Here is a 26,622-nt window from a genome sequence, read left to right on the forward strand (position 1 = left end):
CTTCCACGAGGGTCGGGAAAGAGCCAGCCTCCCAAGGCCGGGCCCCACCCACCGCCGCCAGCTCGCCTTAGGAGCCACCGTACGCACGCGCGCAAGTGCACTTCCGGTGCGCTCCGCTACGACTTCCGCTGCCTTCCGGATGGAAGCTAAAATAGGGGGCGTGGCCAGACCCGAGGGGCAGGAAGAGGGCGGGCCTAGTCGGGGAGGGGAGCGGAGGACTCGGGGCGGGGCCCGGAGTCGGGGCGGAGGGCGGGGTCTGCTGGTCCCTGCAGGGGCGGGGCGCAGTGGGCGGGGCGCAGTGGGCGGGGCCCGGGCAGAGGGTGGGATCTCCTGGTCCGGGAGAGGCGGGGCCGGGCCCGGGGCAGGTAGGGTGTGTTAGGCAGGTAGGAGGTCGCCGTGCTCTCTTACTCTCGCTCTTCTCCGTAAGGAACCTACCTTGAGGCTGGTTTCCGCCAGTGTGTCCCTGAAATCTAGGGTGCTTTGAAAAGGTAAGTGTGCCCCTAGTATGTCGTGGCGAGGGCGGAAGTCTGCAGAATGGGCGTGGCTGTGACCCCAAATCTCACCTAGGACAGAGGGGCGGCATTTCAATCCTAAGACCCATCCTGACCTGCATAGAAGGACCCTAAAGGATTTAACTGGGGAAATGCAACGTTGCCTCATTTGAGAGAGGATGAGGCGGCTTCAGGGACTGCCAGGATTTAAAGGTTAATTTGGACAGGTGTTTATTATTTTTCTAAGCTGTAGGCAAAGGCCCATTAAGCTTTAAATGGGTAAAATTCGTGTACCCACATCAGATTTTAGTTCATAGTTTACTCCCTTACATGAATCCAGTTTTTTAGGAGCCGAGCACCTGTTTTTGCTGAGACATATTGTAATAGTACTGGTTTTAAGTTATATTGGATTTGTTGATACCTGGTGACTCAAGAAACCTCACATTAAAGATGCAAGCAGTGCAGTTTTCATTAATCGTGAACTAGCAAACAGATTGTCAAAGAATCTGTAAACCCTTTGGCATATCTTTTAAAATTTTTTTTATCTTTATTGTTGAAAGTATTACAGATCTCCCCTTTTCCCCCCATTGGTCCCCTCCACCCTGCATCCCTCCATCCTTAGGTCTTCACCACACTAGTCTGTGTCCATGGGTTATGCATATGTGCATATAAGTTCTTTGATTAATCTCTCCCCACCTACTCCCCCACCCCCATCTTCTCTCTGAGATTCATCAGTCTGCTCCATGCTTCTATGTCTCTGGATATGTTTTGTTCATCAGTTTATTTTGTTCATTAGATTCCACATGTGAGTGAGATCATGTAAAACTGAATCAGGGAGAAAACCTGAATAGGCCAATAACAACTGATAAAATCAAAGCAAACTCCCAGCAAACAAAAGCCCTGGTCCAGACGGCCTCACAGGGGACCTTTACCAAGTGTTCTACTTCTAATTACAGCAGTCCCTTTAACATTTCCTGCAATGCTGGTTTGGGGGTAATAAACTCCTTTAGCCTTTTTTTTCTTTTCTTTTCTTCTTTTTTTTTTTTTTTTTTTGGTCTGGGAAGCTCTTTTATTTCACCATGTATTTTGAATGATAGCCTTGCTAGATAGAGTAGTCTTGGTTTCAGATCCTTGCTTTGCATTACCTTGAATACTTCATGCCATTCCTTTCTGGCATGTCGAGTTTCTGATGAGAAGTCAGCTGACAGTCTTATGGGAGCTCCTTTGTAGGTAACAAATTGCTTTTCTCTTGCTGCCTTTAAGATTCTCTCTTGTCTTTAATTTTTGGCACTTTAATTATGATGTGTCTGGGCATGGGCCTCTTTGGGTTCTTCTTGCTTGGGACTCTCTATCCCTCCTGAACTTGTGTGACTTTCCCCTTCACCACGTTAGAGAAGTTTTCTGCCATTATTTCTTCAAACAGGTTCTCTAACCCTTGTTTACTTTCTACACCTTCTGGTACTCCTATGATGTGAATATTGTTATGTTTCATGCTGTCCCACAGCTCCCTTAGACTGTTCTGTTTTTTAATTATTGTTTCTTTTTGGGTTTCTGATTGAGTGATTTTTTTCTACCCTGTCTTCTAATTCGCTGATCCGGTCCTCAGCTTCCCCTAATCTACTGTTTATTCCTTCCAGTGTATTCTTTATTTCTGCTGTGTTATTCTTAATTTCCTTCAAAGTTTCCATATCTTTTCTCATGATGTTGAGCATTCTTACAATCATTATTCTGAACTTTATATCTGGGGGGTTGCTTATCACTGTTTCATTTATCTCTTCTTTTGCAGAATTCTCTTGTTCTTTCATTTGGGCCTTTTTTTTTTTTTTTTTTGGTCTCCTCATTTTGGTTGCCTGTTTGGGTTTATTTCTATGTGTTAGGTAGATCTTTTAGGACTCCCAGTCTTTTTGGAGGGTTTCTGGTGCAGTATAATGTCAGATGCTGTTTGTGACCAGCCTTGGGTACCCTGTTTGGAGCTGTCAGTGGTCCACAGCTTGTGGCTCCTCTGCTGGGGCTGGATGCATTTGGGTAGGACCAAGATGTCCACCAACATCTGCTTTTCCAAGCCCCATGTCCAGAAGCAGATCAGGCAAAGACTCAAAACATCCAGAGGTCAGCTTCTGGCTGCAGGCTGATTGTTATTCTCAGTCTCTTAATGAGCCTCAGGCTGTAGACCACAGCAAGATATAATCTTCACAGATTGGCCCAATAGGTGAGGCAATTGCTTCCCTCCCAGGCAAAAGCCACCTGGATGATAAAGGTCTGCCTGAGAAATGTGTCCTCTGCAGTATTGGGGAGTGACTCAGTACAGGAATCCACATGGGTGCCCTCTGAGCTCTATCCCTAGAGCTGCATCTCTGGATTCTCCTCACACAGTTCTAGTCCACTCTGCCTTCCCTCCACTGGAGCCCAAGGTGAGTGGCTGCACATCAGACTTTGTGTGTTGGCTCTTTAAGAGGGTGCCTATATATCCAGCTGTCTTTCCCTGGCAGGTAGACACACCGCTGCTTGTCATAGTTGATGTTGTGTGGGCACCTTGCTCAGATCTGGTGCCATGGGCTGGGGAGCCCAGGTTGGGGTTAGGCCCCAGAGTCCTCAGTGGGAACCCCCCACAACTGAGATCTCCCTCCAAACCTTCAGCTGCCAGCCTCTTGCACCTCTGCACCAGTCTCTATGTGGTCTCCCCTTTAGGTCCTTGGTGATGAGGGTGCTTGCCAACTAGTCTTCAGTTGACTATTCAGGTTGTTTTTTTCTATATTTTAGTTGTAATTCAGTTTGGGCCTGGGAGAGTGTCAGTGTAGCTTCCATTTAATCTGCCACCACCTTGGAATCACTGCCTCTGGCATATCTTAATCTTCTAGGTCCTCATATCTATATGTGTACTGATCAGATAATTGTCTATCGAATCAAATGTCTCATGCTCCTTTGCTGGACTCTGGCCCTTGATTGGAGATGGTCAAAGTCCAGTGTGAGAGAACAAGATCAAGAAAGGAGAGCCCTGCATCTGCCCAGTGCTCCCATCACTGTTACTTCCATTTCTCCCAACTGGGAATCTCACAGCCTCTTTTTTTGTTGTTGTGAATCCTCTCCCTCCCAGGATATTTTTTCCATTGCTTTTTAGAGAGGGCAGAAGGGAGGGAGGAAGGGAGGGAGGGAGGGAGGGAGGGAGGGGGAGAGAGAGAGAGAGAGAGAGAGAGAGAGAGAGAGAGAGGGAGGAAAAGAAAGAGGGAGAACGATATCAATTGGTTGCCTCCCCACATGCCCCAACAGGGTGAGGATGAGCCTGCAACCCAGGTATGTGCCTTTAACTGGGAATCGAATCTGTGGCCCTTGGATGGCCAGAAAGACACTCTAACAACACTGGCCAGGGCTCACAACCTCTTATTATTTGGAGCAGCCATGAGTCACTTGGAGAATCTTGGACCTTTTCCACATAAAACCACTGACAATAATGGTGTGATGGGTGGATGTCATTGCTCTTTAACCAAAGCTAATGGAAAGCCAAATACAAAGCTATCAGGATTCAGATATCCTCTCTGCAAAAATAAACTAAAAATCTTCTCATCTTGAAGTTGCCCCCCCTCTAATTTTTTTAAACCAATTGCACTCTCAGCTTTGAACAAATGTTAAACATTTTTAGCTAAGGCATGACCCAAAGATGCATATATAAGGGTTTTTATTATTATTATTATTATTTTAAACATATCTTTATTGATTTCAGAGAGAGGAAAGGAGAGGGAGAGAAAGATAGAAACATCAATGATGAGAGAGTCATTGATCGGCTGGCTCCTGCACGCCCCCAAATGGGGATTGAGCCCGCAACCCGGGCATGTGCTCTGACCGGGAATTAAACCCCGATCGCCTGGATCCTAGGTCAACGCTCAACCACTGAGCCATGCCTGGCCCTGCTGGACAGGGTTTTGTAAGGCAAAGATAAACCTTTTACTAAAAAAGCTATGTGCCTGCACATGACTACCGCAGTGATCTTCCCAGTTAAGATTTATGACCTGATCACGGTATGAGGTTACTTTCTGTAGAACCCCTTTTTTGTCCATAGTCAATTTTATTAGTTATTGCTGCATACATAACAAATTATCCTAAATTTCAGTGGCTGGATAACAAACATCTGTACCTCCCAATTGCTCAGGTCAGGAATCCAGGAGTAGCTTATCTGAGTGGTTCTGGTTCAGGGTCTCTCATGAAACTTTAAACAAGGTATTGACCAGGGATGCAGTCATAACAAGGCTCACCTGGTTGTTGGCAGGCCTCTTAGACCTTCCAAGCTCAGTCCTGGTCTCTGCAAAGGCTGTCTCCCAGCGTAGGGAGAGCGTGGGCAAGCAGTGATCTCCCAACACATCACTGTGCCATCTTCACTAGAAGCACACTCCAGGGTTGGGCGTCACACCAATGGGGGATTACCAGGATGGTGTCATTGGAGGCAGCTCGGAGGGTGTGATGGAGACACTGGGGTCTTCAGAGCTCTGGATCTATTGACTTTCAGAATGAATTCCAGCCTTGCTGTAATTTAGTGAATCTGAAGAGTAGCAGGAGAACACACAGGTTGTTCTCTTACAGACTCTATTTTGACAGCAGAAATCACAGCTGCCTTTCTGCAGGCCATGGGGGATCAGGACAGACCAGGAGTTTTGGTGTCTGGATTTGAAGGACCATCTGGGATTTGTAAAGATCATGTTGGAGAGCTGCAGAAACACTTTCATCTCATCACCATGCAAGAACTTCTGGAAAATAAAACACAATTGGGTCCAAAGATCCAGGCTGTATATATATGGGACAGGAAGCCAGCTATTACTCTGGAGCTCCTGCAGAGCCTGCCCGCCTTAAAGATTGTTGCCAGCCCAGGATCCGGCCTAGACCACCTGGACCTGAAGCTCATCGCCAGCTTTGGTGTGAAGGTGGCCAACACACCACAGGCTGTTTCCAGTCCCACGGCTGACATGGGGATGGCCTTACTGCTGGCAGCAGCCCGGAGAGTAGTGGAAGGTAAACCATGTTGGAGATGCTGGTTTTCCCAAGAGATCAGATGGCAGACACTTATTAATACATAACAAATATAACTTTACCTTCAAACTTCAAATCTTTTTCTGGCCCTGATTTCTTTATACTGTGTCCAGGACTCGGTGGCACTTGGGGTTGGAGCCCCCTCATGCTCATTTGCAGTCCACTTAGTGCCCAATTCCAGCCCCAGGAACAAGTGGTTCAGCAGTCTGTCTGAGGGCAGCCGTTTTCTGCCCCACCAAATGCCACCCACTCACGCCAGGCGGAAAGTATGTGTGTGATCATTTCAGCACCACTGTGGAAATGCTGGTCAGGAACAAGTAGGTAGTCAGAATCCCACCTGTCCACGCACTGGACATCTCTGGGGGCATCCCCAGGAAAGGCAGTGTAGCAGCTCAGCACTTACCAGCCTCCTAACGGAGCTTTGGTGTGAAGGGGCTGGAGAGAGAGAAGCAAGATGTAGGCTCTTTCTGTTTCTGATTGTGGTTCACACACATACACATGCAGTCACCCACATGTACACACAGTTACACACACATACATCCACATGCACATACAGCCACACATGTACATACAGCCACACACAGCCACACATGTAGTCACACACATACACACATGTACACTCACACACATATACACAGCCACACATGTACACATAGCCACCCATATATACACAGTCACACACATACAGCCACATGTGTACAGCCACACACATACACACATGTACAGTCACAGCCACACACATACACACAGCCACACATGTACACACAGCCACACATGTACATACAGCCATACATGTACACACAATCACATACATACAGCCACACAGTCACATACACATATTCAGTCATACATATACACAATCATGCACACAGAGTCACACACATACTCACAGTCACATACCCACAGACACATACACACAGACACACCCCAAACCAATTTTAACCAGAAATCCTTCCTTAATGTGAAAGGAGTTGTTCGTGTAACGCTTTCCACCAGGAAGTGCTGGCTTTGCTATGAGGACGCTGCCGTCTGTCCCTTTGTTTCCCTTGCAGAAACATTTGTTTGCTGTCACACAGAAGTGCATGACAACTGTGGTCTGCCACCAGCATCCTATACCCTTGTGACCTTGGCTAAAGGTGCCAAGAAGGGGTGTGAGTTTCTGTCTGGTGCCATCTCCACTCCCACTGTCTTCTCACGTATCTTAGGTCACCAGATGGCCATCTCACCAGACACAGAGAAATTTTCCCGAAACTGGCTGGGTCAGGAAGTGACGGGGTCCACCCTGGGGATCGTAGGCATGGGCAGCATTGGCTACAAGGTCGCCCAGCGGGCCAGGGCGTTTGACATGAGGATTCTGTACCACAACAGGAAACGCAGGTGAGAGTCAGAGTGGACTTGAAGTGAACTGAGCGGCGTTTAAGCCATTGCAGCCTTGAATGGGGCTTGGGTGTGTGATCTCTTCATTTTTCATCAGACGCCTTACTCTTCCAGAAAGTGGGATGGATGGTCCAGAAAGGGATCGTGGTATTGTTACAATTACCATTAAGTAAGTTGTTTCCATTAAGAAATTTCACCAGAAAGAGATTTTAACTCACCTATAATTGTTTTTCTTTTTATTTCTCAAGTGATTTTTTATCATGGGAGATGCCATCCACACCCACTGAGCCATTTGGTTCCTTTACTATTGAGCTATATGCTCACCATTTCCTTTCATATGTAATTCAGCTCAACACCCTGTCCTATTGATTCTGTCTCCAAACAACCCTCCAACCTGCCTGTTGTCTCTCACTTCATCTACACGTTCCCTGAGGGGCTGATGGCCTGCTCTTGGATGCCCAGTCCGCTCTGCCAATCAGCCAGAGGACAGCCATCGCTCAGCCCCTTGCAGTGGCTTCCCGTGGCACGTGGAATGGAATTCTGGCTATGAGATATTCGTGGCCTGGTGATCCAGGAGGTATTATGTCAGAGCCCATCCTCTTTCTCTTTTCTTTTTTAAGGAGTTGATGTTATTTAATTATTTTAAAATATTTGTATTGATATTTTTTAGAGAGAGGGGGAGAGAGAGAAACATCAATGAGAGAGAGAAACATTGACCCACTGCCTCCTGCACACCCCCTACTGGGGACTGAGCCCACAACCCCAGGCGTATGCCCTGACCAGGGATCAAACTGACAACCTCTCGGTGCCTGGGGTGATGCCAACCAACTGAGCCACACCATCCCCTTTTTCAATCACTGTTTGCATGATGGATAGTGGAGACAAGTCTCAGTGTGATGAGAGGGCAAAGGCAGAGCTCTCCAGGACAGGTAAGGGATGCGGACAGGGCGTTGAGGAGGGAGCTGGGCATGCCCGCCATCCGTCTTTCCTCCAGGCATCCCTGGCCAAGAAAGGTTAGGACAAGTTTGTATAATTTTGTATTCTGTGTGTGTATAGCAGTGGTGGCTACCTGGGATGCTGTGACCTCCTGGAGCTTGGAATTTCCATTGAGTAATCAGCTGTGTGGGGTGGCTGGAGCAGGAATTCAGATTGGATCAAAACTAAAACACAATCCTGACCACATCTGACCCTTGGGTTCTCGCTTCTTCCTCGCTTCTGTTTAGCAGTCAGCACTCCCAGGCCCTCTCCTGTTTTGTTTTGTTCTGCTTTCTGGGAACTGCAATGTGTTTGCCCACATTCAGTGATGCTCTGACACGACTAAAATTATGTCCCACGTGATCAGGCTTGTGCCAGACTCCTGGGTTCAGAGATGGGTGAGAGGAAGGTCTTGGTCTCAGGGAACTGTGGGTCTGGTGTGAATCCCTGCAGACACTAGGGCTCGGCTCCGAGAACCCAGGTGCCCAGGGATTTCCAGGGCCCAGTCCTGGACCCATGTTGGGGATAGACCGAGTCCCTGGCTCCCCTCAGAAAGTCCTTCCTGGAACAACTTGATGAATTCCTGTCTAGAGAATGTGATTCTTTTTTCTTGATCTCCACATAGGGAATCAGAGGAGGAGGAAGCTGTTGGGGCCACTTACTGTGAGAGGCTGGAGGACCTGCTTCAGCAGTCAGACTTCGTGATGCTGGCCCTGAGCCTGACATCCCAGACGCAGGGGCTGATTGGGAGGAAGGAGCTGAGGCTGATGAAACCCACCGCCATCCTCGTGAACATCGGTAGAGGTACCAGCCGCTGTGTGTGCGGCTAGGAAACCAGATGGGAGGAAAGCCACTGGCCAGCTCTTTGCATTTCTGCCTTTCCCCTGAGTGGCTGAAGAGCCACCTAGACTGGTGGGGTGAGCTTCTACCCAGAAACATTCCTGATTTTTGTCTTCACATCTTGTTGAACTTCAAATTAGTATAAAAAGGAATGAGAACACTGCAACATGGGTTTTCAAATCCAGGTTCGGGCATCTACTCAGGGTAGGAGCATCACAGTTTCATCTTCTAGGTGTGATTAAGCAAAATGTATGGGGATGAATCTTCTGAGCCTTCACTTTAAAAAACAACATAGTGTTAGTGTGGTATTTGACATTTACATAGCGCTGTATGTGTTTGTATACAAGAGGTGGTGGGCCCTGCGACATAACCAAATACTGGGGGAGGGAGGGGGGAGTGGCATTTATAAAGAGAGCCAGAGTCCTCGAGACACTGGCCGTGACAGCACACCTGAGGGTCAGTGCTAACGCCAAGCATCTGGGCTGCTGGCCTTTGCAGGGTTGGCAGCTCAGGATGTAGACCCGGGGTTGCCAGCGCCACCCACGCGTTCTCTGTGAACAAGGGCAACAGCTCCTGCCCTGCAGCTTCACAGGGCCGAGCTAACACGCTGAATCTTCTCAGAAAACTCAGACCCTCTAGATGGGTACTACATGCTTTCAGGAATGTCAGAGGCCAATGACCTTGGAAAGTAGCTAATGTGACCAGAGTGTCTTTCCAGTGCACTGCCTCACTGTGGTGACCACAGAGGACTTGTCTCGTTGACTCAGGTCTGTTAGTCGATCAGGACGCCCTGGTGGAAGCTCTTCAGACTGGGGTCATTAGAGCAGCTGCACTGGACGTGTCGCACCCAGAGCCCTTGCCCAGGTAAGGAAGCTAGGCAGTATCCAGTCCTTTCCAAACTGGGGGGTGGAGAGGTAAAGGGGTGGGGGGCTCAGAAATCACTGCTCTGGCTTTTGCAGCTGTGTTGACACAGAATTGTTGAGTTCTTGGCCAGGAGGGGCCTGTAGGCCTCTGGGGACCTGTCCAGTTCTGCAGACAGTCTGGCCTCTGCTTCCACACCTCCACGGACAGGAGCTCAGGATGCTTGGGCAGCTGGCCCCATGGATAGACATGCACCAAGCCGTCTTCCTCCTGTTGAACCAGGAGTCCTCCCCAAACCCCTGACCCTGGGTCACCCTGTGCAGCATTGAAGGGTAACAGGTTTTCTTCTTTACAAACCCTCATGTGTTTTAAGACAACTAATTTGTTTTATCTTAGTCTTTCTTTGAGGCTAAATATCTTCATATCCTTTCATTGTAGCCTAAGCAATGGCATTTCGGGACACCTTGTCATTACTATTGTCTTGCAGCGCTTTTGTTTGGAAATGTGCTCTGGAGAACTGAACACAATGTTTTTGTGGCAGCCTAACCACTGCAGAAAAGTTACACAAAGTTTTTGTTGGCAGCACACCCTTACTCATTAACTATTTAGTCAGCTAAAATGGAAATTGTTATTCCCTCCACTGGTTTTGAAGCATATGCGTGGAATTTTACATTTATTTCTGTATAATTTCATTTTCTCTTGTGTTTTGACCTAAAGGTCCAGGCTGTTAGGGCTACTGTCATTCTTTAAACTAGTGTTGATTCCTCCAGCTTTGATTTCTGTCCAGTAAGCAAGTTCCTGTCAGCTGAATGACATTACAGAGTTTCTGAAAAGGTGGTCTGGACACCCATTTAGGGGTCCATGAAGTCAAAACTATATTTATGATACTGTCAGGTGTGATTTACTTTCCACTCATATTTTCTCACAAGTGTGCTGATTAATGACACATGGTGACACTCTGACAGCGAAAGGAATGTGTGCTTCCGAATCATTGTATTAATGTTTTCCAGTTTTAGTTTATAATACAGTAAATGTTGATAGACCCCCACATAAACAAATGTTCTTTGGGGTTTTCAATTTCTAAAAGTGTAAAGAGGTCCTGAGAACAAGTGTTTATGCACTACTAATCTAGAACAAAAAATAATTTCAATATAAATTAAGAAGCATGAACATTTTAGACATTTGTCCACTTTCTCAAAAACCTAGAAGCCATGTGATCCCCGTATTGTCTAGTCTGCTAAAATGAGCTTTTTATTAGAGTTACTATCAAGTCACAGGGCAAATACCAGGGTTATATCCCAAAGCTCAGTTTATTCCAATATGTGGTGCTTGCAGTGTCCCATGTGAAATGGTTTTTGTGGCCAAGAGATTCAGCCATTATTTAATGAATAACTTAATATTTACATATCCATAGTAATTTCTAATCTCTGTATTATCTTTATAAGACATACTTCAGTTTTCATCTTGATTTTTGAGGAGACATTTTTGAGGATATTTGGGATTATTTAGTCACACTATATAAGTATTCTTTGCCTTACACAAGGATTTACTACAAGATTATTTTAAAAAGAAAAAATTCATTTGCCAATAGTGTAAGGAGTCCCCAAGATTATCTTCAGGCTTAGTGATTTGGTAGAAAGACTCACAGAATTCAGAAAAGCTTTTGTACTCACACTTACCGTTTATTACAGTGAGAGGATACAGATGAAATCCAGCAAAGGTAAACAGGTGTGGGTAGAGTCCAGGAGAAAGAGGTATAAGCTCCCAGTTGCCCTCTCTCAGCCGTGTGGATAGCAGTCACTGCTCCAGGGATGGGGTTTGACAGCACACAAGAGGTATTTCTAACCAGGCAGTGCACCCAAGCCTTGGGACCAAGGGGTCACCTAGGCACTGCCCACATGTCTGACATTAGCTACTTAGTCTCCAGACTCTCCACAATGACATAGAGTGGGCCAGGGTTCCAGGTGAGCAAAAACAGGCATTCACCACAAATTCCACTGTTAGCATCAGCTGTCTGGCTATGCTCAAGTTCCCAAAGACAAGATGACACTCTTATAGGTAGTATAGCTCAAGGGCTCAGAGGTTATCTCCCAGAGGCCTATCTTTGGAACGTGCAGGGTTTGAGCACTCCAAGCCTGCCTGCTCAGTTCATCCTTTGCTACATGGGCCACTCCCTGACCCTTGACCTAGGCTGTCTTACAGTAAAATGATCATATTTATTGGAGCATCTACCTTTATTATAGTTTTTATATGACAGATACAGCCATAGTATCAGGATGAGTATGCCTAACATTTGGAAGAGCCAGTGTGGGGCAGGGATTGATTTAAGCAACAACTAACCCATCCTATAAGGCCATTACATGCATTTTTGTATTTTGTACTAATTTGATTGTTTGCCCATTGATCTACCACTATTTGTACCTTATGATGAACTTATGCAGTACTGTTAGTGTATAAATTACCTGCTATTTAGCTAAATCTAGTTGGTTCTCAAGCCAGCCATTTCCCATTGGTACAATATTCTGAGGACGTTTTAACTCAATCTCCCCATACAATTGATCGTCAATATCAGTATTATATGACTTTTTTACATGAGGTAGTTAAATTCTACCAAGAATGCTAGTGTTACACCATATCGCAATATGGTCACAGCAAATCAATAACAATTACAGAGGTATTTGCTGTGCTTTCTCAACAAAATTGGCTCTGGCCTCTACCTCAGATATTATTATGGACAGGTGTTACAATTGGTCATGATTCAGGTATCTTTGGGTTCCAAGTTAGTTGGGACAAAGCCTGTGTTTTCCAGTGTATGCTGTCAGACAGCAGGGCCCACTGCTGCCTGCGGGGAAGACAAGTGTTTTCAGGAGAGTTCTTATCCCTGCCAGCTGTACTACAGGATATGCCCTAAGTGGACTAGTCCTGGGCACTTGGGCAGTCATAGTGACAAGGGCCCCCAGAGAACCTCCATAGGTTTTGGGGTCCATAAGATCCCAAAGCTGTGCCCCTTGAGCCTCAATAGCTCGGATGGTCACATGGCTACTTTGGCCTCTATCTGCATTAAAATAGTCAGGAGGCCCTGGTGGGTCAGGTTACAGCCCTTTTCCAATGCTGGGTTCTAGTGTTATCCATCATGTTTAATCTGCCTGACCCACTTCACTGAAAACCTCATCATTCCAGGCTGACTCCCATCCTTCGCCTTCTTCCTGGAAGAGAAGTCCCTCTAACCTGCTAATCCTAGTGAATAGATCTTTTCCCTCCGAATGCATCTCCCCATCAAAGGCTCATTCTGCTTTGTCCTATGGTCCTGGACCAGCACCTATGTCCCCGAATGCCCTATTCTGTCTTGTGGGCCAGTGTTTAACCCACCGTGCACGTTGTGGCATTGTGTGCTAACGGCCTGGATGCAGTTAGGATATGTGTTTTGTACCCAAAAATGTAAGGTCCCTCATACCAGGGTTAGAGTGGTGGTCATGCCTAGGTGTAATGGGAGTGTGTTACGCATTTCAGGGTGGGGATGTGAAACCAGAATATGAAGTTCACGAGACAAACAGCTCTGCATGGTTTTCCTCAATTAATCTGCATTTCAGAGATCACCCTTTGCTGAAGTTGGAGAACGTCACTCTGACACCTCATGTTGGAAGTGCAACTTATCGAGCCAGGCAGCAGATGATGGAAAATTTGATTGACAGCATCCTGGCTTGTCTCAGTGGGCTTCACATTCCTAACGAAGTGCCATTTAAATGAGCTTTGTAGGCGGAGGATTCAGGGGGATGGATTATGGCAGATTAAATGGGAAATACTATTTTATATGTCGTATTTATGCTAAAGTCCAAGATATAGATTGGCTTACTATCATTTTATCTGAAAAACTAAGAATAGTGACAACACTGACCAATTACTGAGACCTGCTAAGTGCCTTACTTCCGTCCTCACTTCCTCCTGAAAGGCAGCGCCGTGAGCGAAGTTACTGCCGTTCATAACGAGACTGAGCACAATTACTGGTCTAACGTCCAGAAGTTGTAAATATGTGAATTTGAATTAAAACCCTGAGCTAGGTCTGTGGGTTTTCCAGTGGGCTGTTGGTTTCCATTTTGTTAAATTCCCATAGCTTCTTAGATTAGGTAGCTTTCCTCACACTCTAATCACTGTTCATTTGTTTCTTTCAATCATTCAAGCAGTGACTATTTGTGGTAGGCAGACAGGAGCAGAGCAAGGCCGATGGCCAGGACAGAAGGTCAGAAGGTCACCAGAGCTGAAAGCCCTGGGTGCCTCACAAAGGACAATTGTAGGATGGGACCTGGTCCCCAAAGTGACCTCTCCTACCCTAGCATATCACTGGTCATGGGTTTGGACCCCTGACCTTTCCTCCCTAGAGATAGCATCTAGGCCTCAGTCGTATTTCAGCTCCAGGCCCAGAAAAGCAGCAAAACCAGACAAATGACCCCATGGCTGACCTCAGGACCGGCTGAATTGACTAATGATCCCCTGCCCAGGTGCCAACCAATCAATCAGTGGAGACAGGAACCCTGAAAAGACACACCCTGGAAGCTGTTGAATATTGAGATCTTCCCCTGGGACCTCCCCTAAAAACTCCACCCTTAAAACCTTAGGAGGGCAGATCCAGTGTGCTCTCCCTCTGGGGAGGACATGCTCGCCCCCCCAGTCACCTTTACCTTCCTCACGTCTCAGCTCCAAGGGCTCTTCCTTTACCTCCTAAAATTATTTCTTCTACAAATTACTTCCACCTCTGTGGTTTTCCAAATAAATGTTCTTTTATAGTTTGAGCCTTGGCTCTGAATTCTTTCCTAGCCAGAACTCAAGTACCCAGGTTGCTAAACCCAGGTCAGGTCTGACCCCACTGGTCAGACACCTGGTGCTGGTCTTCTTGCAGCCTTACACCCTATTGAGCACCTTCTAGGTGCCATACCTGTTCTAAGCACAGGGGCTGCGGTAGGTCACTGTCCTGGGTTTACTGACTAGTGGGGGACAAGACCAAGGGATGCAGCATCTCTGTGGGCCTGTGAGGAGCGAGGGGGAGACAGGGAGGTCAGAGTGCCTGGTCTGCTGCAGTTTTCAGGGGTGCCGGTGACGACGGGCTGGGGAGGAGTGTGCCCCTTCCGGAGGAGTTTTGAACCTGGTAAGGTGGTGGTACAGGGCGAAAACACTCCACAAGAGCAAAGGACCTGGCAGTGCAAACAGGCAGACACAGGAGGGCTCCACCGCAGGACGCCCCAAACCACAAGCAAACCTGCCCCCTGTCTTCTTCCCTGGCGGTTTTGGGGCAGGGGAGCTGCAGGAGGCCTCGCTCGGCAGGTTCGTGCGTCCGCGTGACCCTACTCCCGCCCGCACGGCAGCCCCAGGGGGTGCGGGGCCCGAGGCCAACCTTACGGCCCTGGGGACCCCCTCCCGTTCACGCCCCGCCCCCGCCTCCAGGCCCCGCCCCGCCCGTCCTCCAGGCCCCGCCCCGCCCGTCCTCCAGGCCCCGCCCCGCGTCGCCCCGCGTCGCCCCCCCGCCCCCGTATCCCCGCCCCGCCTCCCGTATTCCCCGCCCCGCTCCGCCCGTGCGTCGCCCCGCCCCGCGTCGCCCCGCGTCGCCCCAGGGCTCTCTCGCCGCGATGTGGGTGGCGGCCCCCCGGCTGCTGGGACCCCCCGCGGGGTTTCGGGCGCTGCTCTGCGGCCGCCAGGCCGGGCTGCTTCCCCGGGGTGCCCGGGGCCTGCGCGGCTCGCCGGTGCCCTGCGGCAAGAACCTGCTCAAGAAATTTGCTTCGAAAACCAAGTACGGCGCCCGGGGCGCGGGGTCGGGGCGGGGTCGGCGCGCTCCGGGTGCGGGCGGGTGGGGGCGGGCGTGGGGCCCGCGGGGCTGGTTCCTCGGACGGCGGGCCCGCGGGGCGGGCGTGGGGCCCCCGCGCTTCCGAGGCGCAGCCCCGGCCCGCGGGCCGAGCGGCCGCTGGAAGAGCCCCGGCAGCCCCGCGCTCGGCGTTTGCGGGTTTCCTGCGCAGCCTTTCCTCGGGCCCTTGACAGCTTCGGTGACAGTGCTAAGTCCCCTGAAACCCACCGGCGCTCCACGGACGCGCGAAGCCAGAGGAGCGGACGTTCCTGTTCGCTGTCGTGGCCGGTCGCGCCTTTCAGGGGAGCGGCTTCATCGGACGGGGAAGGAAGGTGGAAAACCATGAAACATTTTCTTCCCGCGTCAGTGCTTTCCACGTGGATGGGCTTAATTTGAGGAATAAATTTGAAAGCTTGTCAGGATAGATTTTTATGGTAAGAGGTAAATATAATGAAATATGTTAATTTCCATACCGCTTTTGTGGATCTACATGGTAGGTTGTTTTTTTTTCTTTAATAGACTTTTTGTTGTTCATTGTCACCTGAGGACACACTTTCACTGCTTTTCACAGAGGGGGGCACTGATGAATCAGCTGGTCGCCTCCGGCACCCACCCCTCCTGGGGGTGGGGAGCGAACCTGCAACCCAGGCAGGTGCCCTTGACCAGGAATCAAACCCAGAACCTTTGGTGGGCAGGCCAGTGCTCTAACCACTGGGCCAGGGCAATGGAAGGTTTTTAAAAACAGTTTTAGCCCAGCTGCCTGGCTCAGTGGTTGAGCCCCCTGTGCACCAGGAGATCGGGGTTGGATTCCCAGTCAGGGCATATGCCCCGATTTTGGCGGGTCCCCAGTAGGGGGCGAGCAGGAGGCAGCCCATCAGTGACTCTCCTCATTGATGTTTCTGTCTCTCGGTACCCCTGTCCTTCTCTCTGAAGTCAATTAAATAACAATAAAAATAAAAACAGTTTTAGGTTTATGGAAAAATTGGCAAAGACAGTACAGTTTCCATAAAGCCTGTTTTAACATCTTACATTAGTCTGGTGCATTTGTTCTAATTAATGAACCAATATTGACATGTTATCATTAACTGAAGTCCATGCTTTATTTACTTTTCCTTAGGTTTTACTTAATGTCTTTTTCTGTTCCAGGATCCTATTTGGGGACCACATAACATAGTCATCTTCTTTTTAGGCTCTTTTTGACTGTGTCAGTTTTTCATACTGCTCCTGTTTGTGAAGACCTTGACAGTGTTAAGGGATACCAGTTAGATGTTTGTAGGATGCCTCTCCACTGTGGTTTGTGTGACGTTTTCCTCATGATTGTACTGGGTGTATAGGTTCTTGGGAGGAAGACCATAGAGGTTAAATGCCATTTTCATCGCGTCCTGCCTGGGGCACATGCTGTCAACCTGGTTTATCACTTGATGTCAGCCTTGATCCTCGACTGAGCTCGTTCTATCAGGTTTATCCACTGTAAAGCTACCTGCCACCCATCCTATGCTGCTGTCTCTGGGGAGAAGTCTCCTTGTGCAGCCCACACATAAGGAGTGGGGGAGTTAGGCTCATGAATTATTTGGAATTCTGCATGGGTGATGTGTCTCTTCCCCGTTTATGAACCCTGTTAGTATGGTCTTGGGTTACAGTCCAGCACTACTTTGTTTTGTTCAACTTGTTCTAGTTTGACCATGGGAGCTCTTTCAGTTGGCTCCTGTATGCTCTGACATACCCATCATTATGGGGTTTGTGGTGCTTTTACATTTTTTATTTTTATATTTTAGCACTTCCTTACTTTGTGGTGCTACACGATGCCTCAGTTCTAGAACCAGCCATTTCTCCAAGTAGCTTTGGTTCCCCTTGTTGGAGAATAGCTTTAGAATCCATGATCTGAGAGCTGATTATGTGCATTGCTACTGGGATTGCTGTCTTTTAGGCCCTTTCAGCTGACAAAGCAAAAAATAGGAGTTTATGTTAACTCCTGTATATACACTTATTTCTTTCATTTCTGTATGTAATCATCTGTATCTGTCATAAGTGAAACTTAAGTTCATACAAATCTCCAACTGTAATCCACTACTGCACGGACCATTCTAGCTTCCTTTCCTTGCTCACCTGGAACCTCCCCCTGCACCAGTTTACTTAGTTGTTCAGCCCCAGTCATTCATCTACACCCCCTGGAGACAGCTTTACCAGGTAGAGTGCAATGTTCAGGTGCAGTTAGGTAGGTGTATTTTTAAGATCCTCTTTCTCTACCTTTGGGACTAGAAGTAGACTTTGAGTAAAAATTATGAGGTTGGATTAAAACCATCTTCTGTCTCTCCCCCACAGCCTACATTGTTGTTAGTTAGGTAGATTCCTAGTCTCATAATATCAGTGCCCAAGTTTAGCTCCTAAGAAACAGTTGTGGTATCATAAGCTCTAGTTAGCTTATGTAACTTTTTAAAAATTGTTATTGGTATCCAACATAATTCTTATTTTCTCACCATAGAAAGAAGTTTTGGTACGAAGGCCCTTCCCTGGGCTCTCACTTGGTAAGTAGAGTGGCAGCAATGAGCCACTTCACAGCCTCGATGGGCACGAGGTTCCAAAAGTTGGCAAAGCTCTAGCCTGGCAGCCTTTCATTTCCTTATTGGAGAGGCAGGGTCTGTAGGGGTGGAATTGGATGAATTGGTAACATGGAATTTTCACCTTTAAAAAAAATTACCAACACTAAAATTTTCCAGAATGTCATATTTATTATCAAATTCTGACATAGTAATGTCCATTCAGTTTATGTGTGTATAACACACACAGATGTATAGATACATTGTAGAAGTTTATGTAATTAATGGCTCTGGTTAGCAAAATACTCTATGTATACTAAAAACCACTGAATTGTATGTTTCAAGAGGGAGAATTTTACAATGTGTGAATTATATTTCAGTAAAAATTTTTCTTGAAAAATATGTACTGGCAGTAATTTTTATCTTGGAGGAATGCTAGTTAAAATCTGGAAGGATCCAGCTCTGTAAAATAAAATATCTTAAAGCTGAGGTGGTGGAGCATAACATTGTTTCTTGTTCATCAAGCTGTTCAAGTTCTTCCTAGCTGCCTTTTTTGTAAGTTAGTGCAAGTTTAATGTACAGGCTAGTGTTGACTTTCTGTCTGTCCTTCTTCATGCAGACTTACAAGCCATCCCAGTTGGAATTCCTAACAAAGGGCACCTCAAAGAAAACCAGGAAGGAAGACCACGTGCGCCTGAGGGCCCTGAACGGCCTCCTCTACAAAGCCCTCAGCGATTTACTGTGCACCCCTGAAGTGAGCCAAGAGATCTACGACCTGAATGTGGAGCTCTCCAAGGTACAGTGCTGGGGCCACGCTGGGAAGAAATGGGGCTGAGAACTGCTGGCCTATCGGTTAAGAAAAAGGCACCAGGTCACTCACAGCGTCTTTATTTGGGTTGCAGAAGTGATGCTAAGTGTGGCCATTTAAGTACTGAAGATGGAGGGGACGCGTGTGGTGGGAAAGCAGGGGAGGGAGGTGTCCCTGACCAGACAGCACCAAGTGTGTGGTTAGATGCCCCATAAGTGTGGTGACATGGAGCATTCAGAGACCTGCAGGCCGGGCGAGAAGTGGATTTGTCTGCCTTTGTCTTGAAGTAGAGACAAAGGAGGTGACATCCTGCCATCTGTCCGCTTAGAGTGAGTTGAGCCAGAGGGAAGTAATGAGAGTAGTGGCAGTTCAGGTGTTTGCAGTTAGTGCTGTGGGGTGGGGGTCGGGGAGGTGAGGGTTTGGTTTCTGGCTCCGCTTCAGCAGCTGAGTGTGTGCAGGAGATGGTGGCCTGTGAGTCCAGCCGGAGCACAAGCCCAGGTGGTGGCTGCTGTCACTTTAATTTTCATCTCCTGTGCATTGTTTGCCAAAAACCCACTTAAGCTGAAAGGGATTTGCTGGGGGGGCGGTGTCAGGTGTCTCTGACCTCAGACTTCTCTGCCTGTCGCGTGTACTGGAGGACGACTGTCTCCGCCGAGCAGAACAAGCACACCCAGGCCGTCCTGCAGAGATGCGCAGCACATATGAGGTAAGGAGGCTTTGCTTTTTCAGCACCTGGAATTTCCCAGCCTGTTTTGTGACATATTTTTGCTTTCGAGGAAAATTTTGGATGCTTTTTTTTTTTCTTTTAATTTTTTTTCTTACCCGAGGATATGTTAGTGTTTTTTTATTGACGATTGATTGGTTTTACAGAGAGGAAGGGAGAGAGAGAAACATGGATTAGTTGCCTCCTGTACACTCCCCAACCGGGGACTAAACCTGCAACCTAAGGGTGTGTCCTGACCGGGAATTGAACGCATGACCCTTTGGTGTACGGGACAATGCTCCAGCCAGCTGAGCCACCCAAGCAGGGCTGCAAGCATTGCCTTGAATTTCAGAGTATAATTTACATTTTTATGTAAGCCATAATCTAGATAAGTGTTTCTCAAAGTGTGGTCCTGGACCCCTAGGGGATCCTGAGATCTTTTTAGGGGTTCATGAGGTTAAAGGTGTTTTCACAGTATGGTGTTATTTTCTTTTCTCACAGTGTGGACATTTGCACTGAAGCCACAGTAGGCAGAACTGCTGGCCCACAGGTCCTGTGGTCACAGCTTCATGCCACATACAGTAAAAACAAGGCCAGTTTGCTCGGCCGTCATGACTCAGCGGTTGAGCGTCGACCTGGGATCCAGGAGATCAAGGTTCGATTCCCGGTCAGGGCACGTGCCCGGGTTTTGGGCTCTATCCCCAGTCGGAGGCGTGCAGGAGGCAGCTGATCAATGACTCTCTCATCATTGATGTTTCTATCTTTCCCTCTCCCTTCTCTCTAAAATCAATATAGATATATAAAAGAAATTTTTTTAAAAATTCTATTAAAAAAACCAAAACGGCCAGTTTAAGAATATTCTTGATGGATAAGCAAGTTACTAATTTATTAAATTTTGACTCTTGGATACATCTCTTTAGCATTGTGTGTGGTGGGAAGTGTGTGTGGAGCCCCTGCTGGGCTGAGGTAGGGTAGCTATCCTTGGGAATGACGCTGTGTGTGCTGAAATAGACCCTTTTTTACCGGAAGGAGCGAGAGAACCAACTACAGTTTTTCAAATTTGGGTATTTGACAGACACTTGCAACTGGGCCAAGTGAACCTGTCACTTCAGGGAAATCAACTGACCATACTTGTTGCCAGTGATGAAATTCAGACTTTCAAGTAAAAATCAGAATTTTAGAAAGTATATCTACCACTGTGAGTTTGACTGCTTTCCAAGACTTACAGCCTCCTGATGAGATGGTGGTAATGCTAACAAATGTGGTGTTATGTGGTGAAATTTGTCAGTCAGCCTTCTGAAAGTCTATCACTTGCTGACCTAGTGTTTGCAGATGACCAGTGCGTGAGGTTACAGAGTCACGCATAGGTAAAGGTCAAAGTGCAAGAGTTTAGTGTGACAGTGAGATGTTCATTGGTCTGGTTTCAAATGTGTTTTTTTTAAAGAGAGAGGAAGGGAGAAGGAGAGATAGAAACATTGATGAGAGCCCATCATTGATCAGCTGCTTCCTGCATGCTCCCCTGCCGGGGATCGAGCCAGCAACCCAGACATGTGCCCTGACCAGGGACTGAACCCCTGACCTCTTAGTTCGTGGGTCGGCACTCAACCACTGAGCCACACCGGCTGGGTCATTGGTCTGGTTTCAGATTCCACATTGCAGGTAACCTTTAAAAAACTACCATGTGTTGAGTTTTTGTTTAGTATCACAAAGATGCACATTTTTCTTAAGGATGTTCATATAACCCTCCATCTCTCCATTTTCCAGTCACAGATCTGTGTGGGGCCAGATTTTCTTATATTTCAACCAACATAACATGAGAACAGATTGAATGTAGATGCAAACATGAGAATCTAGCTGTCTTTCATTAAGCAGAGCATTAAAGAAGTTTGCAACTCTATATGTAGTGCCACTTTTTTCAATAATTGTTTTTGGGAAATACAGTTCTTTTTCCATTAAAAATATCTATGTGAATGTTTAGGGGTTTATTTTTTACTTATTTATTGCTCTTGAGAGAGAGAGAGAGAGAGAGAGACATTGCTTTGTTTTTCCACTTTCTGTGCATTCTTTAGTTTTTTGGTTTTTTTTAACCCTCACTCGAGGATATTTTTTCCGTTGCTTTTCAGAGAGAGAGGGAGGGAAAGGGAGGGAGAGACAGACATCAGTGTGAGAGAGACATCGATTGGTTTCCTTCCGCATGCGCCCCGACCAGGGCCAGGGATTGAGCCTGCAACTGAGGTACCTGCCCTTGGCCTGAATAAAACCTGGGGCCCTTCAGTCCACTGGCCGATGCTCTAACCATTGAGCCCAACCAGCCAGCGCCATTGGTTGATTCTTGTCTGTGCCCTGACCGGGGATGGAACCTGCAACCTTGGCTTATTGGGATGACACTCTAACCTACTGAGCTACCCAGACACGGCCTAGAGGGTTTATTTTAAATGAATTAATAAATACATATTTTTAAAATTTTTAGTTTTAATTTCTCGTGTGATAAATATTGATGAATATAACCCACATAAACAAAAGATCTTTGGGGTCCTCTAATTTTTTTAGTGTAAAGGGATCCTGAGGTTTTGAGACCTGCTGAGCTGGGTGATAGTAAAGTTATTCAGTTTTCTCCTCAGGCTTAAAAAATCCAGAAACCCTAACCAACCAGCACTCAGAATTGGAATCTCTCCTTCCTGCTTCCCTCTGCTTTCTCTGTCGCTCTCACCTCTCCCCTTATAACATCCTGAATTGTCAGGAGGAGGGGGCAGATGTTGGGAAGTCAGAGTCGTACAAGGAGCTGGTATTTTACATTGTCTGCATAGCTCTCCTGCATGGTGATCATTGACACCTGTCACAGTGATCCCTAGGTGTCTGTAAAGGTATGTACTAGAGAATGGTTTGTTAGTTTAATTTTTACATTTAACAGAAACAAAATGAGAGATTTCCAACAAGTGTCGAGAGATAACAGTATTGTCCTCTGGTTAATTTTTAGGTGGTTAGATAGTTAAGTTAAACAGAATGTCTCTTTTCCCATCTCTTCTGATCAACCAGGGTTTAGTGTAAAGGTTTTTCCATAACTATGTACCAGGGTCGTCTGTCACTGAGCCATACACTGCACGCCACAGCCACATTTCCCCTGGGTACTTGCACCCAGATTTACCTTTATCTGCTTGTTATGATTGAATAATGCAGAGATCACTTCTGTGACATCTGGGTGGTTGGGGACTGTGTCGCATGCTGGTGGTGTCATTGCCGATGCATGTCCATTGGATCGAGGCTGGGTGGTTAGTGACCAGCTGTGGAGCCCAAGGCCACTGAGATGCGCAGGAGGGCATCTAGTTTAGATCAGATTATTTACGGGCTCTCAAAAGTTGCATTTAGAGAATTACAAGCTGTTGTGGTGACGATGCATTTCTTACGCCCGTTGGGATGTGCGGTCAGCTAAAGACTTCTGTGGGCTAACATTTTCATCTTTGGAGAGTGGATAAGCAAATCTTATTTATTATGTCTCTGTGAGATTATCACATATTTTTGTTTCTGGCCCTGTCCCACCTCTCCTGTAAGTGTCACCTGTCACAGCGCTAATCTGTGTTGTCTCTCTCCAGGCACCTTTTGATGGCCCAGCAGACTCTGAGGAATATGCCGCCAATAGTGTTTGTTCAGGACAAAGAACATGCAGCGCTAGCCGAGGTGAGGCCTTTAAATCGCAGACTTTATGACGTAAAGTTTAAAGTGAGATTTCTAGAATGATAATACTTAGAGTTTACACAAGTAACACTTGAAAGGCTTCAAATGAAAAGACCAAACTCCCATGCTCGTTCCCATCCCGAGTCACCAGACATCACCCCTTTCTCTGGCTCTAATTGTTTTTCAATCCTCACCCCGGCATATGGTTTCACTGATTTCAGAGAGGGGGTTGGAGGGAGAAAAAAAGTCTTTGCGAGAGAAACATCGATCGGTTGTCTCCAGTACGCGTCCCGACTGGGAATCGAATCCGCATCCCTTTGGTATATGGGGTGATGCTCCAACCAGCTGCACCACCCAGCCAGGGCTTTTAAGTTCCTAATGCTTATCTCTAACTCTTAACTAGCGAGCCAGAGCTCCAGTTCCTAATTTATAAACGTAAGGCAGCCAGAGCTACCCTCTGTGCTTACGACTCCTCTCACTCCCCGAATTTCAATCCGCCTCTGGTTGTTATTCTCATTTCTAATCCTTACCCAAGGATATGTTCTTACTGACTTCAGAGAGAGAAGAAGGGAGAGGGAGGGAGAGAGAGGAAGGTTGACTGGTTGCTTTCTGTACGTACCCTGGCTGGGGATTGAACCTGAAACCTGCATGTGCCCTGACTGGGAATTGAACCGGTGACCTTTTGGTGCATGGGATGCCTCAACCAACTGAGCCACACCGGCCAGGGCCAATCCTGCTGTTTTTATTTCTGCTTATTGTTGGGTTGTGCAAACTCCTTATGTGTCTGGTCCAAGTCCCTTGTCAGAGTGTGTGTTACAAGTCTTTTCTCCCAGTTTGTCCTTGCTATGTCAGTCCTGTTTCTGGTGTTTTCTGTGCACTGATTTAACTCCCAGTTCTGCCTCTTTGCACATTTGTAATTTTTATCAGCGCCTGTGGGTGACACTGCTTTCTGTTGCTGCAGAGTGATGGGCTGTCTGGGCTCTCACTGGAGTGGGCACTGCCCTGGGAGCTGATGGGTCCCCGTCAGCCTTCTTCCAAACACAAATCCTGTGGCAAAACAAGCATTTGACAAAACAGTAAATGTTACTTAGGTAATTCCACTAACAGCTAAATGTTGTTTCATACATTTGACTAACATTTACAAATGTAAATGTTTTTTAAAAACTTTTCATTTTCAAACAGGTGTTTGAAAGCACGGGCTATTGAATGGTCTCGTCATCTGGAAAGTGTTGCTGCAGGAGAGACCTAAAGTGGTGCCCGGAAGGCCCGTGGCACAGTGCAGGGCGCACGACGCTTGTTACGCTTGTTATGTCAGCTCTGGTGAAGTGCTGAGGGCGTGGCTTGCTGAACTGCCCTCTGTTCCTTCCCAGGTGGATCGGTTACTGGCCGTCGCTGATCTTGGACCCCCCGATGAAAAAGAAGACCTTACACAAAGTGACTTCAGGTGATACAAGTGGACATGTGCTCGGTTCTTGGGCGGATGTGCAGGTGTGGGATTGCGTCTCCCACTGTGTCCCTGCCGTCTGTGTGCCCTGTGGCCCAGCCCCACGAGGCCTGCATCAGGTTCGGGGGTCGCCTGGTGACAGTACCCTGTGGCTCACTGAGGCTGTGGGAGGTCCACCCAGCAGTTCTGGGGCCTCTGGTGGCTGTGGTCGCTCCAGAGACTTGTCAGGGCAGGACTGTGTTTCTCCCTCTTCCTCATTTGCTGTGTGTTTCCATCACGTGCTAACTGCATTCCCAGCCCTGTTCTAGCATTTAGGGATGTCCCTGAGCAGAGCAGAGGGCAGTGGCTTGGGAGCTTGTGTTTTACTAGGGGAGGCCGACAGGAAGTAGTAGACATCACAGATAAGTACTCTGGGTGAGGCCACATTGTAGGGCGAGCTTCAGAAAAGGTGGTGAGGATTCGAGAGGTATATGTGGAGGGGCCGATCCAGGCAGGGAAACAGTGGTGGCAGGCTCTTGGCCTGTGCTCCTAGGTGGCTGCATCTGCCTTACGTGGGCACTGTCGGAACTTTGGGGGACCCACAGGACCCAGCCTGCCAGGCAATGGGTGCTGCACTCAGGGACTGCTGAGCTAGAGCACAGGCTGCACTAAGCTGCGGTGAGTCCATGTGTCCCAGACCAGCGAGGAGCCAGGTGGGCAGCCAAACCTGTGGGCATAGAGCCTTTCAGAAGGGAGAGTTGGAGGGCTCAGCTGTGTGACATGGCCAGATTTCGGTTTTGAAAGGATCCTTTCATTTTGCTCTCAGAATAGACTCTTCTCTTTCACTTTGTTTCATCAGGTAGCCCTATCCAAAATTCTGTTTAACTGGCCTAGTGTGCTGGCCATATTTAAATGGGGGGAAAAATTGAAAATGTGTCCAGTGACCATGCAGATGGCTGCATTAGAACTGTCAAGGCGTGTGCCACATGCAGGCACCAGGAGTGCTAACTGAGTGGTCCTGGGCTGGAGAGAGCCAAAACCAACCCCAGTGTCCTGTCCTCCACGGTGTCTACTAGGCAGACCTCAGGGTGGTTCATAGGCAGTGGGTGTGGGAAGGTGAAGTGCTGGCCCAGGGGCTCCCGCGCGGTTGCTCTGGTGCTCGCTCCATCTGTGCTTCTCCCCTCCAGGGACCCAGGTGCCCCATCGCCGCCTGACACTCTGGGCTCTGCTGTGCACTCGAGCCTGTGTGGGATTGATCACGAGGCGCTCAACAAGCAGATCATGGAGTACAAGAGGAGGAAAGAGAAGGGACGCGGGGGCGAGAGCCCAGTACGGCTGGCGCCAGAGCAGGTGGCTGAGCTGACAAGGCAAACGAAAAGGAGAAAGAAAGCCAAGCCTCGCGCGGATGACGACCTCTCCCCCAAGAACTACCCATGGGGATTGGTGAGTGAAGACGCCCTGGACGATGGCAGGGCCCTGCGCGAGGAGCTCGCCCTGGGACACGAGTGGGAGCTCCGAGACGCAGAGCAGGAACCGGAAGCAGAGAGAGGCGATGACAGGAAGGACCGAGGTGATGGTTAAGGATCATGAAGGGCATGGGCTGTGAGGCTCCAGCGCTGCACCTGGTGGGAACTCTGCTTTGGGGAGGCACAGTCATCTCGGTGCTTCACAGGAAAGCCGTGTAGGATGTGCAGCCATGTTACTCCAGTTACCTCTCAGCCCTGCTACTACTGGTACTGTGCAAAGTCAGATGGCCTGTGGAAAGTGCATAAAAACCTGTAGATTGATGACAATAAGGCTGATCCTCATTATTTGCAGACTCTATTTGCAGGTTAGCCTACTCAGTAAAATTTCTTTTTTTTAAGATTTTTTTATTGATTTTTGGATTGAGAGGAAGGGAGAGGGAGAGAGAAACATTGATGTGAGAGTGCAACATCAATTGGCTTGGCTGCCTCCTGCACACCCCATACCGGGGATCTAGCCTGCAGTCCTGCGTATGTGCCCCGACCAGGTATCCAATTGGGAACCTTTCAGTGCACTGGACGGCACACAACTGGTCAGCTGCACCAGCCAGGGCTCACTAAAATTT

At 47.9% G+C, this 26,622-nt stretch overlaps 2 protein-coding genes across 5 annotated transcripts; both read left to right on the top strand.

The window, feature by feature from the left end:
• The first annotated feature begins 337 nt into the window (after positions 1 to 337).
• On the top strand, positions 338 to 14,346 carry LOC308562549 (putative 2-ketogluconate reductase). 4 transcript variants are annotated; one of them, XM_081148761.1, is made up of 6 exons: positions 338 to 488; positions 5,105 to 5,489; positions 6,713 to 6,884; positions 8,485 to 8,663; positions 9,467 to 9,563; positions 13,151 to 14,346. In XM_081148761.1, the coding sequence occupies exons 2-6, from the start codon at positions 5,108 to 5,110 to the stop codon at positions 13,305 to 13,307; spliced, it is 987 nt and encodes a 328-aa protein (XP_081004887.1). In that variant the 5' UTR covers positions 338 to 488; positions 5,105 to 5,107; the 3' UTR covers positions 13,308 to 14,346. The 4 variants fall into 4 exon arrangements, with proteins under 4 accessions (XP_081004887.1, XP_081004888.1, XP_081004885.1 ...); XM_081148762.1 differs by having other exon boundaries at positions 347 to 488; positions 5,079 to 5,489; positions 13,151 to 14,340; XM_081148759.1 differs by having other exon boundaries at positions 359 to 488; positions 5,082 to 5,489; positions 13,151 to 14,340.
• A 780-nt stretch (positions 14,347 to 15,126) lies between these two features.
• Positions 15,127 to 26,397, top strand: RBFA (ribosome binding factor A). The gene is made up of 7 exons (XM_081148763.1): positions 15,127 to 15,339; positions 17,873 to 17,915; positions 18,547 to 18,723; positions 19,329 to 19,441; positions 23,029 to 23,113; positions 24,481 to 24,554; positions 25,721 to 26,397. Exons 1-7 carry the CDS (start codon positions 15,179 to 15,181, stop codon positions 26,112 to 26,114), a joined length of 1,047 nt encoding a protein of 348 aa, XP_081004889.1. The 5' UTR covers positions 15,127 to 15,178; the 3' UTR covers positions 26,115 to 26,397.
• The last annotated feature ends 225 nt before the right edge of the window (positions 26,398 to 26,622 follow it).

This window comes from Miniopterus schreibersii, assembly GCF_964146895.1.
Source record: "Miniopterus schreibersii genome assembly, chromosome: 10".
Classification (NCBI taxonomy): domain Eukaryota; kingdom Metazoa; phylum Chordata; class Mammalia; order Chiroptera; family Miniopteridae; genus Miniopterus; species Miniopterus schreibersii.

Coding starts and splice junctions, on each gene's coding strand:
- LOC308562549 (XM_081148761.1), top strand. CDS start 5,108: ATGGGGGATCAGGACAGACCAGGAGTTTTGGTGTCTGGATTTGAAGGA. Junction 5,490..6,712: donor AGCCCGGAGAGTAGTGGAAG/GTAAACCATGTT, acceptor CACGTATCTTAG/GTCACCAGATGGCCATCTCA. Junction 8,664..9,466: donor CCTCGTGAACATCGGTAGAG/GTACCAGCCGCT, acceptor TCGTTGACTCAG/GTCTGTTAGTCGATCAGGAC.
- RBFA (XM_081148763.1), top strand. CDS start 15,179: ATGTGGGTGGCGGCCCCCCGGCTGCTGGGACCCCCCGCGGGGTTTCGG. Junction 23,114..24,480: donor AACATGCAGCGCTAGCCGAG/GTGAGGCCTTTA, acceptor GTTCCTTCCCAG/GTGGATCGGTTACTGGCCGT. Junction 24,555..25,720: donor CTTACACAAAGTGACTTCAG/GTGATACAAGTG, acceptor TCTCCCCTCCAG/GGACCCAGGTGCCCCATCGC.